We start from the raw sequence: 20645 nt of genomic DNA, 5'->3' as shown, positions 1-20645 counted from the left end.
GGATGTGTGCTAATGCCATGATAAAGAAGTATTAACTAAAATTTGTTGAAGAAACCATGGTTAGGTTCTGAGTCACCTACTGGAATAGAAAGAAAGTTGTCACTTTCGTTTCTTCTCATCATAATAAGCAAGAAAGTCTGTTAACCCTCAACCTTCTTAACGACTTGATCGAAAGAATAAAATGCGTTTTTAAAAAAAATAAAAAATAAAAATAAACTTGATGGAACAAGGACCCAACTGGGTGAATAAAAGCTTATTGTTAATAAGTTCAAGTAAGGATGTTCTATTGTAAACTTCTCATGTAGATTAGGCCGCCGAAATTGATCTGAACTGAATTGATTAAAACAAGTTGTGAATCAAACTAAAATTATAATTTGATTCCAAATTAAAATAATTTTAAGCTTTTAAAAAATTGAAAAAAAAAATCTCAACCGTTGTGTTGATTAAATGGAATTAGAATTGAGACATACTGAAATCAAAATCAGAATCAAAAGAAACCCTATGATTCAGTGGACCGCATAAATCGGACCGCTGCCACCTTACTCTCATATATCCGAATTTCAACTTCAATTACCCAAGGCAAGTTGGTAGCAGAAGTAAAGGGAAGAAAACAAGAAAATAAATTACTTTGGATTAATGCATGTGTAGGAAAAAGAATATTTTTTTTGAAGTGGGAAAGAAGATGATATCAGAGTTCAGATCAGATCTATTTTAAAGATGGATTAAATATTGAAAGCTCATGTCAAGCTCATACTAAAAATTTTAATATAAAATTTGATTACAAAACAATCTTCTTATTATAATATTTTTATCATTCTTTTAAATCTGATTATTAATTTTCCCTATTAATAAGCTTCATTAAGTGGCTTCCACATTAGTTATGAAAAGCATGTGTGCGTTGGTTATATCAATTGGCAGACCTTGATAAAATTGCGATGATTTTATTAAAATAAGTATTTTGTCACGAATTTGAGTGTGTATTTATTTGCTATTTAGAAAAAAAAGTTTATAAGATAATTAAAAAAAAATAATTATTTATTTATTTCCACTTTCAAGGAGTAATTAATTAAATGAAAAGGATTTAATCTCTAAGCTGTTTAATATTCTAGTATTTGGTTAACTAATGTTTAGCGATTTTCTAGTCAACTACATGATTGAAATGTTATATTTTGATTAATAGATGATTGTGGTCTGGAGTCTTTAGCGTCCCATTTCAACTCCAAACAAAGCCTCTGCCGCCTGATGTACAAAAGAAGACAAAAGAGAGACCCCACCTCCAAAAGAATTTCAAAGAAATAAATAGCCTTAACAGTCACATTACCCCCAACAAATTTTAGCCATTACTAATACATTAACATCAATCTCCTATTTCTCCCTCAGAATTTTATCTCTCATAACATCCTTCTTTTTGGCAGAGAAATTTATTGTCACCAAATGGCAGGGCAGTCAAGAAAATGGATGATACTAGTGGCTACAACATGGATACAGGCATTTACAGGGACAAACTTTGATTTCTCATCCTACTCTTCCAATTTAAAATCTGTTCTTGGGATATCACAGGTCCAGCTAAACTACTTGGCTGTGGCATCTGATATGGGAAAGGCTTTTGGGTGGTGTTCTGGGTGGTCTCTTTTGCATTTTCCTCTGTGGGTTGTCTTGTTCATGGCTGCCTTCTTGGGGCTCTTTGGCTATGGTGTTCAATGGCTTGTCATTTCCAAGATCATCACTTTGCCTTATGTTCTGGTTAGTCCTCCATTTTTCTCAATCTAATCTCTTTCTTGTTTTTTCTTTTTTTGAAGTTTCTGCTCTAGTTATACATTCATGCGTGCTTAAAATTCTCGCTTTTTATGTTTTTCTTTTTTGGGGGCATTTTCTATTTGTTCCCTCCCTTCTTTTTGTGTTTCTTTTTTCCCAACTTTCTAGGAAAACCAGTGAATTTTCTTGGTAAATTTGGAAAACTGTCTTCTACAACACCACAACAACATATCCATAGAAATGTAAGTTCATTTGGCTAAGCAAATGGTTGGTGACTGGTAGGTAATTGCACAAGAAAGAAAAGATGTTTATATTTTATGTTCTGGAGACAAATTTTTTGACTAAGAATTTGAAGGGGAGGGTTTTGCTGCTACCCAACCAGAGATAGAACACATCAAAATCAAGCATTTAAGCGTATGTGGTGGCCACTTGAAAATAAAAGGTTCACAGTTACTAAGGTCTTTAACTATTCTATAAAGCTAACTTGTAACTACCATTCTCATCTACCAACCATCTTCCATTTATTTTAAATATTTTTTTTCCTGGTTTGCTGGGCTTCCAAGGAATAAATGCATTGCTTCAGTGATCAAACTTTTTTAGAATAAAAAAAAAATTTAACTTGTTTATGAAGAAAATAAATACCCAATGGCCTTCTCGGTTATATTCACTTGCATACTGCAACTGAAAACCTCACTGCACATGACTAAAATATAATATAGAAACCTTCAATGGATCAGAAAGAGATGGAAATAGAGTGAGATTTTGAGATATTTTTTTGGTCTTGTGGTGAGAAAACATATATCTATTACCATGTCATGCATCTACATCACCTTACACATCGGTATATTGTTTTCCCCTTTGAGTAGTTAAATGTCAATGGGTCTAGCTACAACCAATCAGACATTTACTTGGTCCTTAAGGATAACCTTGCACCATTTCAATTTGATCTGTTTCTCTCCATTATATCATTTTCAAGTCTGATATCCATCTTTAAATGAAAAACGAAAAACACTTAGAATAAATGCATTGCTTCAGTGATCAAACTTTTTCTGATAAAAAAAAAAAAAAAAAAAAAAAACCTTGTTTATGAAGAAAATAAATACCCAATGGCCTTCTCCGTTATATTCACTTGCATACTTCAACTGAAAACCTCACTACACATGACTAAAATATAATATAGAAACCTTCAATGGATCAGAAAGAGATGGAAATAGAGTGAGATTTTGAGATCTTTTTTTTTGTCTTGTGGTGAGAAAACATACATCTATTACCATGTCATACATCTACATCACCTTACAAATTGGTATATTGTTTTCCCATTGGAGTGGTTAAATGTCAATGGGTCTAGCTACAACCAATCAAACATTTACTTGGTCCTTAAGGGATAACCTTGCACCATTTCAATGTGATCTGTTTCTCCTTAAGTATAACCAATCAAACATTTACTTGTTTCAATTATATCATTTTCAAGTCTGATATCCATCTTTAGATGAAAAACGAGTGACACTTAAATTTTATTAGGAATAAATTTTCTTTTCAATGAACTTATTGAATTAATTTGATTAAATTCCTTGCTTTCAATGTCAAATTAATCACTCAAATCAACTTTAAGTGATGTGGAAATTAATGGTAGAAATTTTGTCTTTGAATGGGGTGTTGCTGTCCTCACAGATGCTGACTTTGTTATTTGGCAGGTATTTCTCCTATGCTTGACCGCTGGATGCAGCATCTGCTGGTTCAACACAGTTTGCTATGTTCTATGCATAAAAAACTTTTCAACAAACAGAGCATTAGCATTATCCCTCACCATCAGTTTCAATGGAGTTAGTGCTGCCATCTATACCCTCATTGCAAATGCAATAAACCCTCAAAATGATACTCTGTACCTCCTCTTAAATGCAGCTGTCCCTCTTCTTGTGTCTGTTCTGGCACTGCTCCCCATCCTACGCCAACCACCTTTGCAGCACCTTGCCACTGATGCTACGAGCTGGGACTCCTCCATTTTTCTTGTCCTCAACATTCTAGCCATTATCACTGGCCTATATCTGCTCCTCTTGGATTCATTATCCTCTGTTTCGTCAACAGCATGCTTCCTTCTCGGGGGTGCTATTCTTCTGTTAGTCCTTCCCTTGTGCTTACCAGGTATTGTGTGTGCAAGAAACTGGGCTAGGCAGACCATCCATGCAAGTTTCCATTCTGATGGTTCAAGATTCAATTTGGTTGACACTGATGACCTTGAGCTTGTTAAAGGACTCATCGGAAGTGAAAACTGTAGTGGCTCAAATGGCAATTCCTATAGGGTGATGGAGAAGGGGGTTTGTCTTACTTGTTTTGGAAGGGTAATGGAGAAGGATAGGTTGACTATGCTTGGCGAAGAGCACTCAGCTCCAGCACTAGTGCGTAGGTGGGATTTTTGGATATATTACGTTACATATTTCTGTGGAGGGACAATAGGGCTGGTTTACAGCAATAATCTAGGACAGATTGCTGAGTCTCTTGGATATTCAGAACTTAGTTCCCTCGTTACCCTCTACTCATCATGCTCATTCTTTGGTCGCTTGCTTTCAGCTGCCCCAGATTTCCTGCGTGAGTATGTATTCACTCTGAAACTAAATATTTGCTATGCACAGCACTGATTCATAATAGAAAAAATGAGTGGTAATATATTGCCTTTAGATAAAGAGTAAAAAGTCATATGCTCTAATAGTTGAACAGAGAAGCTAATTATAAAAATTTGAGATCTTTTTCTCTTTTGAAAAATGAGTCTCAGGTATACTACACACCTGGGAAGGCACAAAGTTGCTTGAACTTTTGATGGTTTAGTCCTTACTTAAGCACATCTCCTAGTGTATCATGCAGATCCTAGTCAGTACTTGTACGTCACAGAAATTTGAACTAACTTATATAGTATTAGTCAAATTGAAGAAAAAACTAAAGGTTTGAAAGTTCACCAATGCAGCAAGGTGTACTTTGCAAGGACTGGGTGGTTAGCAGTTGTAATTGTGCCAACACCAATTGCCTTCTTCTTGCTTGTTGCATCAGGCAGTGAGGAAGCATTGCAAGCTTGTACAGCTCTGGTTGGACTAAGCTCTGGGTTTGTATTTTCAGCAGCTGTGTCAATCACATCTGAGCTATTTGGGCCAAATAGTGCTGGGGTCAACCACAACATCCTCATCACCAACATCCCTATTGGATCACTCCTCTATGGTCTTCTTGCAGCTATTGTGTATGATTCCAATGCAGGAAGTACCAGCTTGTTGGAGACCCAGTTGGGGAAAGAAATGGTGTGCATGGGTAGGCAATGCTACTTGAAGACCTTCATAGTCTGGGGTTGCATATCACTGGTAGGCCTAGTTTCAAGCTTTTTGCTTTTTCTGAGAACCAGACCTGCATATGACCATTTCAAAAGCAGCCGAAACAGGACACAATCCTCTTAACTGAGAAATTTGCCCTTTTGACAGTAGGTTCTGAATTCTATATTTAGCTTTGAAATGTCCACAGATGGGATGCCAAAATGAACTAGAAAAAGATCATAGAAGAAATTACAAGTAATAAAAGATAATGTGGGCACAAGCCAGCTTGTAGTTAGTGAAGTCACTTGGCATTGTGTCCAAAGATCAAAGATCAAAGATCAAATCCCACTCACACCTGGAATGGGAGGGATTAAGGTAGAGGGAGGGCTACCCCACTTGTGTAGCTCAGTGTGTTGGCCTAAATACTGTTCTTGGACTGAGAAAAAAGAAAAACTAATTCTAAGAACACGCAAATTAAAGAGGACTTATTGACATCAATGGCCAAAACAGCAAACAGCCATAGGGCATATCGTTTCTGCAGAAGACTGTCTTTTTACCACAAACAACCATTACAAATGCCAGCATTAGGTAAGCTATGCTGCCTCTGGGCACTTGGAGCTCCAGTAGGCCTTGCAGGACCAAAGGAGCTGCAAACCCACCCAACAACCCTAGAGAGCGAGAAGATTCAAGAAGACAAGAACCACTGCATACAGTAAGCAAATTGGCTAAAACATAACTTGGTCCTGCACCCAATTCATAATTCACAAATTGGGATATGTCAAAGGGGTATGCTCATATTACAATGTGTAATTGGTCCTAATCCCGCAGCAGCTACAGATTAACAACCAAAATTTTGGAATCATTTCAACAATGAAAAGGCCAAACATTATAAAACTTAGTCAAGATTGGCAATCAAATTTCAACTGCAAGAAGCAATTAAATATGCATATAATCATTTAAAGGAGAAATTGAGATTCACCAAAACAAATTTCAACTGCAAGGAGCATTCACCAATAAAACTCTATGCAAAAGGTCCATCTGAGCCACTTCAGCAATAAAATGTAATGGAAAATAATGCTTCTCAAATCTCAATTGAAGCCAACAATACCAGTGCCAATTATCCTCATGCACATGAAGCAATGATCATGATATTTCTAACTGTAACCAGACAATTTCCTAAAATTAACTTAAGAATCTCTTTCTTAGAAATCTGCACCATTAGCATGAATCTAATTTCCTGCGTCACCACTGGTTTGCTGTAGGAAGGCAACACACAAGTAATTTTTGGCGTTGCTAAAAGGTATTGCTTCACAGCATAAGATGGGAGATTAGGCAACTAAATTACTATAGCATTTTTGCAGACAAAGAAATGAGGTTAATCATAACCCCATCAGGCCCTTGTCAGTGCTGATAGTAGCACTTAGTCAAAAGTCACTTGCAGCTAGGACATGGTGCATGGCTCTTGGGTACCCCGAACCGAATTCTAGAATCGAAATGAGCAGAATTCAAAAAAGAACAAAAACTGTAGGAATCAAACCAAATCAAGAACTAATCCAAAGCCAATTTTATACACAAATTTTCAATATATATATATATATATATATATATATAATTGTTATGAATTTGACTGGCAATGTAAGTCGAGGTTTTAATTAATAGTTATAAATTATTTTAAATTAATACAATACAATTTAAGTTAAAAAAAAATTGATATATTTCATACTAATTTAATAGGAAATATAATGTGGCAGAAAAATATAAAAAGTTTTGGTATATTTCAAATAACAACTAACTTCAAAACTTACGTAGTGATTCAGTTCCAACTCTCCATGGCAGAAATTGTATAAAATCTTTTCAAGAACTGAAACTGAATGAAAATATTAAGAACTAGACCGAACCAAAACTGGAAATTTAACTACGTTTGATTTGGTTCGAATTCTTAGCTCGGAACCGAACCAGACTTGAACACTCCTACTTGCAACAAGACCAGGAAGCCATTATAGATAAGATCATCTAATCATATGTATTGAACAATTAGCCTGGTGATCAAATCACAATATTAATGTTAGACCCATATTCTTGAACAAACAGTACTTGGTAACTTGCCTCAACACAAGAAACAGAATATCAGCTGGAACAGGATGAAGGCAAGAAGCTTTATCGGCAAAGCATTTAAAACTGAGGCATGTTCTTATTCAATCTCAACAGAAAGTAGGTTTCTCATTAGTACTATTAGGTTAGCCAAGGCATTCATTCATCATATAGCATACAGCAATAGCTGTGAAAACAGTTTTTCTCAATCAATAAATTAGCCTGTATAGAAGTTAAATTTTAGACTAGGTTAATCAATACCCCATAAATTAGTATGTTGCAATACCCCATAAATTAGCATGTTGCAGAGGCACTAAAACACAAAGGAGCATAAAATCAACAGTATTACAGTCAATCTAACAGTAGTTAAAAAAAACTTATTAATAGTAACCTCCCAAGCAAGTATGCAAAGCATATTGATAAAATTGGAAACAAAATAAACATTAAGAGGCTACACATCATGAAAAAATGCAGGAAATAGAAGCAAGGATTATAAGATTAAGATAGCAATGAAATATCCTCAACTGTCACAAAGTAAACAAAGAGAAATGCAAGAGATATCAAGCCCAAAATCATCAAGATGTATAAATGGACGATCTAAATCTATCTAACTCTTCTTTTCACCTTCAGTTTTGTTGGCTTTCTTAGCAGATGCCTGAGAGTATAGGAAAGTCCCCAATATGGCAATGGCTGATCCAACTGCATTCAAAGGCCTAACTGGATTTCTAAACGCCAAGACAGTAGCCACAATCACCACCACTCTCTTCATTGTGTTACCAACGGAAAAGGTTAAGGGGCTAATGTCGTCAAGCGCCTGATAAGAAGATTGGTTATAGAGATGATAAAAGTTACCAGATACCATCACCCATATATAAAATGTTGATGATTTGCCAACAGCTTCAATCGCCTTATGGTACCCTTGAATCCATTGAGACCCTTCAACAACAACCGCAACAGGAAACAAATAAAATAATGAGAGTATACTAATCCAACCATACAAGTTAAGTCCATTAACTTCCTTGAAGCTCTGCAAACTCTTTTTTGAGTAAATGTTCCTGAACACAAAACCAACATTGCTAATCAAAGCACCCCACAAGCCTTCGAAATTGAACGACACTTCAGTAATGGCAGCAAGGGAACAACCAAGAACGATCGGGAGGATGGAGAGCCAGACTTTTAAAGGGTATGTATCACCGAGAATTGAAGAGAATATAACAGAGAAAACAGGTTCTGATGATTTGATGACATGAGTGAAAGAAACAGCAACCTTAGAGAATGAAACACAGGCTGATATGTGTCCGATAGTGTGAAACAAAGCAGGTCCAAGAAGAGCAATAATGAATGGTTTTGAGATCTTCGGGCATGGCTGGAGCTTTAATGACCATAGGATGAGCATCCAAATAGACCCAACAAAAAGCTGGAAGGAAGCTAGAAACCATGGGAAAGGAAACACATTCAATGCTTTCTTGTTGTAAATGTTGAAGACAATATTCTGGAAGTACCAAAGACCAAATACAAGTGCAAGCTGGAGAGTTTTATCTTTAGGCTTCGAAACCGCACCAGCTTCTCCTTCTGGGCTTGATTCCGATTCAGATTCTGCTGCTTTAGCAACATAAGATCTGGATTTCGAGCAAAACCCAGATGGATTCTCATGAACCCTGTTGAAATCAGAGATCTGGTAAGTGAATCTTGAAAAGAGGCCAAGCGGGTAGCCATGGATTTCGCCAAAGTTTGAGACTTTAGTGGCAAATGAACCAATTTGAGAGGTGGGTTTATTAAAGAGAGTAATTTGATTTTGAGCTCTGCCGGAAATATTTGGATTTAGGGGGGATGAAGCATTTATGGGGCACTTATGGTGGATGGATTTGGAGAAAGTGACGGGAGAAGATAGGGTGAGATTCAAAGTTAGCATTTTAGTTCTAGCTTTTGAGCTATGATGTACAAGGGAGAGCCAGCCACAGACTCTGCAAGCTAAAAAAATTAAGGTAAATATATGAAGGTTCATGACCCTGAGATATTTTAGCAAGGCAACCACCAACCAGCTCGTCAAGCTTTGCTTCAAAGGTTTCTATCTTTCCAAGATCCAAAGATCCATTTAGGAATTTTAGGGTACTTAATTTTTTTTAAGAGGAATTTAGGTGCCTTTGGATGCCATCTGTTGAATGTTGTGTTCTTTTTTCTTTATTATTTTTAAGGAACGAGAAATAATCATAAAATAGGAGTCTTTACTGTTTAGTACAAGATTCAGCACAGGGACATAGGACGTAAAAATCTTCAATCGGGCAGCTTTTTGTCTTCTATAGACAATGGCACTTGACCAGTTGACCTACTCTCAATCCTAATGTACTTTTATTTTTAACTTTTTTGCGACGGCCCGTGCGCAGTGGCTCCGCTGCACTTGCCAAATGGGGCCGGCAGCACTAGTGTCACGGTGAGCAGCAGCTTCGCATAGGGAAGCCCCTCCCACGTTCATCGCTATTGCGGAGTACCTGTGTTTTGAGAAATTAAGGATTCAAATTGTTATAATCTTCTTTCTTTTTAAAATCTCAATAACCTTTTCCTTACAAAAAATTTAAAATTTTTTGTTTTCAATTTTGCATTTATCCATTAAAATTTAATAATTCGAATAAAATTTAATTATTTTTTACTTAGTGATTAAGGATAAAGAAGAAAAAATATTGATAAAAGATTAGGACGTTAAAGAAAGATGAATAAATTATTTTAATGATCTTTTTAATAATAGTCAAAATAGTAATAACGTGAATATAGACTATAGAATAATAAAAAAAAATATAAATTATATTAGAAGGATTAAATCTTTAGAAGTAAAAGAGCACTAAAGAGAATGAAAGTAGGTAAAATATGTGAACCGATGAAATATCAATTGAAGTGTGGAAGTGTTTGGGAAATATGTGGGTGGTATGTTTAATTAAATTATTAAATAATATATAAACTCAAAGAAAATGCTGATGAATGAAGGAGGAGTATTTTAGTAGCTACTTTTAAAAATAAGGGAGATATACAAAGTTGCTCAAAGTATATGGAAATTAAATTCATGAGACATATTATGAAGTTGTGGGAGAAAGTTGTGAAACATCGACTACATCATGACACTTCTATCTCTCCCAATCAATTTAACTTCATGTTCAGTCGTTCAACTATAGAAACGATCTTTCTCATTAGAAGTTTGATGAAAAAATATAGAGATTTGAAGAAAGATCTACACATAGTTTTTATCGATTTGGAGAAGACTTATGATAGCATTACAAGAGCTGTCTTTATGGAGAGCGTTAGAACAAAATAAGGTATATATTAGGTACATACAAGTGTTGAAAGATATGCACGAATGAGCAACTATTATTGTGCACACAGTGAGAGGGAACACAAGAGATTTTCCTATCTTAGTTGGATTACACTAAAGTTCAACTGTAAGCCCTTATCTTTTTACATTAGTTTTAGATGAATTGATAAAACATATACAATAGAGTATCTCTTAGTGCATGATGTTTGTAAATAATATAATTCTGATAAATGAGATGAAAGGAGTCAATAGAAAGTTAGAGTTTTGGAGAAATACTCTATAGTCAAAGGGCTTTAAGTTAAATAAAACGAATACAAAATACATGCATTGCAAGTTCAGTGAAGGCCGAACTGGTGATAGGGAATGTGTTAGTTTGAATGGAGTGGTACTGTCTTAAGGTAATCACTTTAAATATATCGACTTAATCCTTTAAGTAGATAGGGGATGTGAGAAGGATGTTAGTCATATGATTAAAGTCGGATGGTTGAAGTGGAGACATATCATGGAAGTTTTATGTGATCGCAAAATTCTCAATAAGTTGAAAGAAAAATTTTACCATATAGTCATACGATCGGTCATGTTATATGATAGTGATTAGGCACTGAAGGAGTTATATGTGTCTAAGATAAAAGTTGCGGATATGAGAATATTAAAGTGGATGAGTGGTCATACGATACTAGATAAAGTCTGTAAATAGAGTATTAGAGAAAATGTAGAAGTTGTGCCAATTGAGGATGAGTTAAGAGAGATTGAGGTGGTTTGATCATGTGAAGTGTAGACATACCTCAAGTTAGACAAGTAGAGCACATTAGGTTAGAGAATAAAAAAAAGAAATGGTAGACCTAAACTGACTTGAAAAAGAATATTACAATATGACCCAAAAGCATTACACATTTCTGAGGATTTAACCCAACATTGTTTAGAGTGGATAAAAAGAATCCATATAACCGACTCCAAAATTTTAAAATAAAAATTGAGTTGAGTTGAGCTGAGTTGAGTATCTTTAACTTAGTGATTCTAATGAAATTTCACAAGTTCAATAATTTTGTGGGATTATGTTACGCTATGTAATATTGGGTTTAGAATGTACAATTGGATTCTTTTATTGTAAATTTTCAACTAGACCTAGTTTGATCTCCTAGGATATCTTTTCTATTTTAATTATCAAGAGCCTATAAGTTTGATAAAATGTTTAAATTTTTGTATATTTAAAGTATATTTTTATTTAAATAATAATTTATAAATCTAAACTAGCAATTAAGTTCACTAATTTACTCAATTTTTAATTTGAGATTAGTAGAAAATTTTATCTAAATTTTTAATGTTGGTGTAAATATAATTTTAAATATTTTTAACATTCCATAAAAACAAAACTTGAACAAAATCAAAATTGAGTTTTAAATTCTAAATTTTCTAATTAGAGCTGTGTTTGAGTTATATATTATATTGATTAAACTCAATTTGATTCATCAAGTGTATGCTCTAATAAGGGAGATTACTTAATTGCCTTTTTACTCTACCCATGCTCTAAATTCAAATTTAATTAATATTTTTAATATTTAAATTTATATTAAATTTAATTAAAATTTATTATCAATTATTCAAACTGTAACACCCCAAATTTTATTATTTATGAGTATTTTTGATATTTTAATTTTATTTAAATTTTAGGAATTTTTTTGAGATTTTTCGGATTTTAAAAATCGGATTCGATTTTCCGAAAATATAAACTTTGATGATTTTTAAAAATTAATTTAAAGACCACGTGGCAAAACTAAAAATATATTTGGAGTCTACGTATTTTTCTGAGTTTTACGGAATTTTTTCAGAATTTTTGGACCTCGTTTTCGGTCCCGAGGCAGAGTAAAAATTCAAAATTTTGTATTTCGAATCGAACCGGCCGAATCGAACCGGACCGGATCGGACCGGTCGAATCGAACCGACTCCCTTTCCTTTTTCTTCTCCCGCGCGCGTCGTCCCTCTCTTTTCTCTTTCTTTTCTCTCTCCTCCCCTCCCCTGCACGCGCGCGTCGCTCCAGTTTCTCCGGCCAAATCCGGCCGATCCGGCCACCGATTGGACCGGGTCTTGTGTCTAAAATCATCTACTCGGCGAGAGCTTTCCATAGACACCAAGAACGCCGAAATCCATCGAGCGGTTTGTCCGATTTTTGCTCGGGAAGATTTTAGCCCATTTCGACTTTTGGGCTAGATTTCTCGAAAACTGTGAATCCCACGAGGAAACCGAGGCCACCAGCACGCTCCATTCGTCGAGAGCTTCGCAACGACATAAATTTCGAATTTTTCCGACACCGTTTTTCGGTGGGTCCCACAGAACTTCGCAGTGTAATTTCAAGCATTAAATGAGCTTAGAAAATTCTGAAAAATTTATGTGCTAACCCCCATGTTATGGGCTTCGTGTAGGTATCCTCGATTCGCGGAAATTCGACGATTGGACCGGTGCAAATTTCGGGCGCATGCACCGTGATCGAAAAGTCTCCGAATTGGGCCGAGGTTTTGGCTAGCCCCCCATTGTCAGACGTCCCGAGCGCGTCCCCGAAGTCGGAATCGGCAAAGGTAAACCCGAACCTAGTTGTTACGTAATTTTCTAGTGCTTAAATAGGATTAAAAATCCATAAAATATTCGTGGTAGCTTAGAAAATTACGATTCTGTTTGCAATAGCTTCGTAATATTGCTAAGGACCGCGGGGCAAAGTTTTATAATTTTTAGAGCTTGTTTGGGCAGTTTTTGCAAAAATGATCAATAATAAGGACTAAATTGAAATTTTGCGTATTGTGATGGATGATTGATTTGATGGGCCCAGGAGGGGCTGTGTGATATGATTGAACTGTTGATGTATGGATTGTGAGTATAGAAGTGCGTTTTTAGCCCTTTTGCAGGTTGGGTAGGTCCTAGGTATAGGAGAGACTCTGCTGATTTTCGACCACGACTTAGGACGTAATTGGTCTTTTTCTTTATTTGTATTGAGTCAGATTGTATTAAATAAATGTAATATGATTGTCAGGTGAGCCGGGACAGCCTTCTTCCTCCGCCCAGCCGCCACAGTAATTTGTCGTCAAGTCTGTGAGTAAAATATTAATTTTAATTATAATTTCGATATTATTATATGTTCAGCATGCCCATGCATCACTTATATGCATATATTTATGTAGTTAAACTCTAGGCACGATTTATGTTGCATTCATAACTGTTGATGTACCATGGATGTTGTTGTGGTAATTTGGAGCAGTGTGCGTGCGTTGGCGTGCGTGTGATGTGGTGTGGACTATGGATAGGACGGGGTAGTCACGGCTTGAGTAATTCGCTGGGACCCGTTCCTTCGAGGGGTAGTCACGGCTTGAGTAATTAGCTGGGACCCTCGATTTGGTTATTAAGTGGAAGTCCGAGCTTGAGTAATTATTGGCCCCAGGTTGGATTTAAGAGAGCTGTATAGGGGATCAGCTCCCATATGTTATGATTGATACTACAGGGTGTGTGAGTGCTCCAAATTACCTATTTGATGCTATGATGTGAAAATGTTGTTTATGTTGCATTTCACTCTACAGGGTGCATTAGTTCAGATAGTTATAGAGATTATAGTTAAGATTGATATTTTACTCTCTGAGTCGAACGCTCACTCTGTTCAAAAATTTTACAGCCACGGGAGGATATTTTGTTAGGTTAACTTGCCTTTTTACCTCGCAGTTGTTTATCAATATTGTGTAATTTTAATTACTCCTAGAATTTCCGCATGTGTTAGCAGAATTATTTGAAATTGGTCCGTAATATTATATTCATGTTGGACCCTGTAAACTTAATATTTTAAGTCCTGTTTGATGGATTGGATGAGGAGAGCCGAGCTCCCATTTATTATTATGTTGATGAGTATGTGGAGGGTGAGCCGAGCTCCCCAATGGATTGTTTATTGTGTTTACAGTCGGGTGAGTCGAAAACTCCCGTTGGTAAGTCCATTTTATGGCGGACTGTCGCTTGTTTTCTTAATTTGGGCCCAATGGGCCTTAGAGTTGGGTTAATGAATAGTTAAGGCTTACTACGGGCCTCGGGGCTTTAGGTGACCTGTGTCCTAGTCTTGTCCGCCCATAGGTTGGGTCGTGACAAATGTGGTATCGAGCTTAGGCTCAGTTCTTAGGAATGTTGTCTAAAGTGTTGGGAAAAGTCTAATAGGAGTCACATGCGGAAAAATAGGGTCCATATTCGTCTTGCATTGTCGTCTTTGCTTCTAGTTTACCTTCATATATTGTGTGTAAATATGAGTCTATAGAGTGTGCAATGTGCGATTTTGAATTTTGTGGGCTAATCTTTGCTGAATTTCGGAAAATGCGTAGAAGCGGGAGAGCTGCCACGCACTGTAACAGATGTGCCCGACGATGTGTCGGCACAGGATGAGGCGCCTGCCCCGAGGAGGCGGGGTAGGAGGCCTAGAGCTGCTCAAGTAGAAGAGCAGCTACCCACAGTTCAGGAACAGTCTTTCATGGCACAGGGTCCCATGGACCCCATGGCAGCTACTCTAGCTGGGTTGCAGAGGACCATTGATATGATGGCACAGTATATGGTCCACCCTCCACAGCAGCAGCAGTCCACCGCACCAAGAGGGGAACCTTACAAACAGATCATAAATTTTAAGAAGTTGGTGCACAGTACCTATGATGTCGACGATGCATATCGGTTTTGGATTCTCGCATGTGCAGAATGTAATTACTGATTGGTGATAGAAGATTGATAGAATGTATGCAGCACGTCATGGGGCCCATGCCTAGGCAATGGATGAATGACTACGTGTTACCCCGGATGGAGGGTTTGACATGGGCTCAGTTTGTAGAACTTTTCATCAATCGGTTTGTGCCAGAAAGCTTCAGAGATCAGAAACAATGGGCCTTTGAGGCCTTAAGACAGAATGGCGGTGTCCAGAGATGAATATGCTCTGCACTTCGAATTGAGCAGATATGCCCCTACAGCAGTATCTACAGAGACTATGAAGGTGAAAAGATTCCTAAAGGGGCTTGACAGGAGGTATGCGAACCTGGCCATGATGTCGGATCAGTCTTTTGATGTGGTGGTTGATCGAGCCAGACAGATTGAGATTAGCTATGCTGTGGATGACAGCGGAAGAGCAAAGAAAAACAGAGCAGAGGGTTCCTCAGGTGTCCCTTCCATGGGTACTCCGGACAGTGGTAGTGGATGGAAAGATCCTCCCAGCAGACTTGGTTCCTCTACCAGTAATGGATTTCGATGTAATCCTGGGGATGGACTGGTTGGCAACTCATTATGCCACCTTAGACTGCAGGAACAAAAAGGTGTATTTCCACATACCTGGTGTGGAAGAGTTTAGTTTTGATGGTGACAGGAGCGTGGCTCCATATAATTTGGTGTCAGCAATTAGTGCCAGAAAAATGTTGAGGCGTGGATGCCAAGGGTATTTGGCATTGGTGAGAGATACATCGGTAGAAGGTGTCAGCATGGAAAATGTTCCTGTTGTCAGAGAATTCATAGATGTCTTCCCTGAAGAGCTTCCAGGGTTGCCACCAGAAAGGGGAATAGAGTTCTGCATTGATGTTATTCCGGGTACAAACCCCATATCGATGCCACCTTACAGGATGGCACCAGCAGAATTGAAAGAGCTGAAGGAGCAACTACAGGAGCTTTTGGACAAGGGTTTCATACGTCCGAGTACTTCACCCTGGGGTGCTCCTGTTCTATTTGTGAGAAAGAAGGATGGGTCATTGAGGTTGTGTATCGACTACGCATACCGAACAAGGTGATCGTGAAGAACAAGTATTCACTTCCTGATCGATGATTTGTTTGATCACTCAAGGAGCTAGATTCTTTCCAAGATAGACTGCGATCGGGCTACCATCGCTTGAGAATCGGGAATGAGGATGTGTCCAAAACAGCTTTCAGGACAAGATATGGTCATTATGAGTTCTTGGTGATGTCTTTTGGGCTCACTAATGCACCAGCAGCCTTCATGGACCTGATGAACAGGGTGTTCAAGCCATTTTTGGACCGTTTTGTCATCGTATTCATAGATGACATTTTGGTATACTCTCGGACCGAGGAAGAACACGTGTGGCACTTGAGGATGGTGTTGCGGACTTTGAGGAGCACCAGCTATACGCCAAATTTTCGAAATGTGAATTTTGGCAAGAAAGAATCTCATTCTATGGACACGTTGTTTCAAGTGACGGTATTCAAGTGGATCCCAAGAAAATTGAAGTCAGAATCGATTGGCTTAGGCCTACAAATACCACCGAGGTGCGAAGTTTTCTCGGTTTAGCCGCTACTACAGCGTTTTGTACAAGATTTCTCCAGATAGCGGCTCCTAACTAAGTTGACCAGAAGAATGTTCCATTCATTTGGACAGATGACCGTGAGGTGAGTTTCGAAGCTTAAGGAGTGTCTAACCACCGCTGTGTTGACACTACTGTGAGTGGTGAAGGATACACTGTATTGTGACGCCTCGAGTTGGCCTAGGGTGTGTTTTGATGCAGAATGGAAAGGTAGTGGCTTATGCTTCAAGGCAGCTGAAGAGGCATGAGCAGAACTACCCCACCCATGATTTGGAAATGGCGGCTGTAATCTTTGCACTAAAGATCTGGAGACACTATCTGTATGGTGAAGTGTGCGAGATATACACCGACCACAAAAGTTTGAAGTACATCTTCTAGCACAGAGGGATTTAAACTTAAGACAGAGGAGGTGGATGGAGCTTCGAAAGACTATGATTGCACCATCCAAGCACCACCAGGAAGGCCAATGTTGTGGCGGATGCTCTGAGCGTAAAATCTTCCGCGCTTGGCGCACATTTCAGTAGAGAAGAGACCGTTGATTCGGGAGGTACATGAGTTGATGGATCAAGGTTTAATCCTAGATCTGTCAGATGAGGGGGTATTGTTGGCTCACTTTTCAGTGAGGCCAGACTTGAGGGACAGAGTTAGAGTTTCCCAGCACAGAGACCAACAATTGATGAAGATCATAGAAAGAGTACAGCAAGGCGAAGGTGGTGAGTTTGGATTTGCCAATGATGGCGCCCTAGTGCAAGGTTCTAGGATATGTGTGCCCGATGTGGACAATCTCAGAAATGAAATCATGCAAGAGGCACACTACACACTTTACAGTGTCCATCCAGGTTCCACCAAGATGTACCATGATGTGAAAGATAGCTATTGGTGGAATGGCATGAAGAGAAACATCGCAGACTTTGTGTCCAAGTGCTTGACTTGTCAGAAGGTGAAGTTTGAACACCAGAGACCGTCAGGGAAGCTGCAAGAGCTCCCTATCCCAGAATGGAAGTGGGAAATGATCACTATGGATTTTGTGACTGGGTTGCCTCGTACCACGCGAGGATATGATTCGATATGGGTAATTGTAGACCGCTTGACCAAATCAGCTCACTTCTTACCTGTGAAGACTACATATTCGGTGGCACAGTATGCCCGGCTCTACATTCGAGAAATAGTCAGATTGCATGGAGTTCCAGCTTCCATAATATCTGACAGAGGGCCCCAGTTCACTTCTCGGTTTTGGAGAAAGTTGCAGAGGCACTTGGCACACGCTGAACTTCAAGACGGCTTTCCACCCTCGAGCACGGACAAATCGAAAGGACGATCCAAACACTGGAAGACATGCTTCGCATGAGTGTCTTGGATTTTGGAGGTCAGTGGGATGAGCAGCTAGCTCTGGTGGAGTTTGCCTACAACAACAGTTATCACTCCAGCATAGGGTTGTCACCCTATGAGGCACTATATGGAAGAAAGTGTAGGTCTCCTCTGTGTTGGACAGAAATGGGGGAAGCGAAAGTGCATGATGTAGACCTAGTGCAGTACACTTCAGAGGTAGTTCCTTTAATCGAGGAACGATCGAGGACTTTCGATGAGGCAAAAGAGTTATGCACCCAGACGGAGGGATGTGGAGTTTGCAATGGCGACTATGTATTCCTGAAGGTTTCTCCAATGAAGGGAGTCATGAGATTTGGAAAGAAGGGCAAGTTGGCACCTCGGTATATCGGACCTTTTGAGGTTACTGATAGAGCTGGAGCAGTTGCCTACCGGTTGGAGCTACCACCCAACCTTTCTCACGTTCATCCCGTGTTTCACATCTCCATGCTCAGGAAATACATTCCTGATCCTTCTCGTGTACTGCAGCCGGATGTGATAGAGCTAAAAGATAACTTGACATTTGAGGAGCAGCCTGTAGCCATAGTAGACTACCAAGTGAGACAGCTGAGATCCAAACAGATCCCTATGGTTAAGGTTTTGTGGAGGAGTCAGTCAGTGGAAGAGTGCACCTGGGAGTCAGAGCGGGACATGCGTAGCAAGTACCTTTACTTGTTCAATGCATAATCATGTGTTTTATTCTGCCTTGTGTAAAAATTCGAGGACGAATTTTCTGTAAGGGGGGAAGAATGTAACACCCCAAATTTTATTATTTATGAGTATTTTTGATATTTTAATTTTATTTAAATTTTAGGATTTTTTTTTAGATTTTTCGGATTTTAAAAATCGGGTTCGATTTTCCGAAAATATAAACTTTGATGATTTTTAAAAATTAATTTAAAGACCACGTGGCAAAACTAAAAATATATTTGGAGTCTACGTATTTTTCTGAGTTTTACGGAATTTTTTCGGAATTTTTGGACCTCGTTTTCGGTACCGAGGCAGAGTAAAAATTCAAAATTTTGTATTTTGAATCGAACTGGCCGAATCGAATCGGACCGGATCGGACCGGTCGAATCGAACCGGCTCCCTTTCCTTTTTCTTCTCCCGCGCGCGTCGTCCCTCTCTTTTCTCTTTCTTTCTCTCTCCTCCTCCCTGCGCTGCCGCCGTCGCTCCGATTTCTCCGGCCAAATCCGGCGATCCGCCACCGATTGGACCGGGTCTTGTGTCTAAAATCATCTACTCGGCGAGAGCTTTCCATAGACACCAAGAACGCCGAAATCCATCGAGCGGTTTGTCCGATTTTTGCTCGGGAAGATTTTAGCCCATTTCGACTTTTGGGCTAGATTTCTCGAAAACCGTGAATCCCACGAGGAAACCGAGGCCACCAGCACGCTCCATTCGTCGAGAGCTTCGCAACGACATAAATTTCGAATTTTTCCGACACCGTTTTGATGGGTCCCACGAAACTTCGCAGATGTAATTTCGAGCATTAAATGAGCTTAGAAAATTCTGAAAAATTTATGTGCTAACCCCGTGTTATGGGCTTCGTGTAGGTATCCTCGATTCGCGGAAATTCGGCGATTGACCGGTTCGCAAATTTCGGGCGAACGGACCGTGGCCGGAAAAGTCTCGAATTGGGCCGAGGTTTTGGCTAGCCCCCATTGTCGACGTCGGCGCGTCCCGAAGTCGGAATCGGCAAAGGTAAACCCAACCTAGTTGTTACGTAATTTTCTAGTGCTTAAATAGGATTAAAAATCCATAAAATATTCGTGGTAGCTTAGAAAATTACGATTCTTTTGCAATAGCTTAGTAATATTGCTAAGGACCGCGGGCAAAGTTTTATAATTTTTAGAGCTTGTTTGGGCGTTTTGCAAAAATGATCAATAATAAGGACTAAATTGAAATTTTGCGTATTGTGATGGATGATTGATTTGATGGGCCCGGGAGGGGCTGTGTGATATGATTGAGCTGATGTATGGATTGTGAGTATAGAAGTGCGTTTTTAGCTCTTTTGCGGGTTGGGTAGGTCCTAGGTATAGGGAGACTCTGCCGATTTTCTGCACGACTTAGGGCGTAATTGGTCTTTTTCTTTATTTGTATTGAGTCGATTGTATTAAATAAATGTAATATGATTGTCGGTGAGCCGGGACCTTCTTCCTCCGCCACCGCCACGGTAATTTGTCGTCAAGTCTGTGAGTAAAATATTAATTTTAATTATAATTTCGATATTATTATATGTTCGAGATGCCCATGCATCACTTATATGCATATATTTATGTAGTTAAACTCTAGGCACGATTTATGTTGCATTCATAATCGTTGATGTACCATGGATGTTGTTGTGGTAATTTGGAGGCGGTGTGCGTGCGTTGGCGTGCGTGTGATGTGGTGTGGACTATGGATAGGGCGGGGTAGTCACGGCTTGAGTAATTCATGGGACGTTACTTCGAGGGGTAGTCACGGCTTGAGTAATTCGCTGGGACCCTCGATTTGGTTATTAAGTGGAAGTCCGAGTTTGAGTAATTCGCTGGC

At 38.7% G+C, this 20645-nt stretch overlaps 2 protein-coding genes across 3 annotated transcripts; one reads left to right on the top strand and one right to left on the bottom strand.

The window, feature by feature from the left end:
* Window positions 1-1310: 1310 nt before the first annotated feature.
* On the top strand, window positions 1311-5501 carry LOC110658163 (protein NUCLEAR FUSION DEFECTIVE 4). 2 transcript variants are annotated; one of them, XM_058146566.1, is made up of 3 exons: window positions 1311-1743; window positions 3450-4341; window positions 4715-4886. In XM_058146566.1, the coding sequence occupies exons 1-3, from the start codon at window positions 1435-1437 to the stop codon at window positions 4744-4746; spliced, it is 1233 nt and encodes a 410-aa protein (XP_058002549.1). In that variant the 5' UTR covers window positions 1311-1434; the 3' UTR covers window positions 4747-4886. The 2 variants fall into 2 exon arrangements, with proteins under 2 accessions (XP_058002549.1, XP_058002548.1); XM_058146565.1 differs by having other exon boundaries at window positions 1314-1743; window positions 3450-4345; window positions 4715-5501.
* A 2116-nt stretch (window positions 5502-7617) lies between these two features.
* Window positions 7618-9350, bottom strand: LOC110658164 (xylulose 5-phosphate/phosphate translocator, chloroplastic). The gene has a single exon (XM_021815665.2). It carries the CDS (start codon window positions 9142-9144, stop codon window positions 7747-7749), a length of 1398 nt encoding a protein of 465 aa, XP_021671357.2. The 5' UTR covers window positions 9145-9350; the 3' UTR covers window positions 7618-7746.
* Between the last annotated feature and the right edge of the window lie 11295 nt (window positions 9351-20645).

This window comes from Hevea brasiliensis, chromosome 5, assembly GCF_030052815.1.
Source record: "Hevea brasiliensis isolate MT/VB/25A 57/8 chromosome 5, ASM3005281v1, whole genome shotgun sequence".
Classification (NCBI taxonomy): domain Eukaryota; kingdom Viridiplantae; phylum Streptophyta; class Magnoliopsida; order Malpighiales; family Euphorbiaceae; genus Hevea; species Hevea brasiliensis.
This window is presented reverse-complemented; position numbering and strand designations above follow the sequence as displayed.

Excerpts from the sequence above, each read along its gene's own strand:
- LOC110658163 (XM_058146565.1), top strand. The coding sequence starts at position 1,435 with ATGGCAGGGCAGTCAAGAAAATGGATGATACTAGTGGCTACAACATGG. Across the intron at positions 1,744-3,449 it reads TCACTTTGCCTTATGTTCTG|GTATTTCTCCTATGCTTGAC; the intron begins GTTAGTCCTCCA and ends GTTATTTGGCAG. Across the intron at positions 4,346-4,714 it reads GCCCCAGATTTCCTGCGTGA|CAAGGTGTACTTTGCAAGGA; the intron begins GTATGTATTCAC and ends TCACCAATGCAG.
- LOC110658164 (XM_021815665.2), bottom strand. The coding sequence starts at position 9,144 with ATGAACCTTCATATATTTACCTTAATTTTTTTAGCTTGCAGAGTCTGT.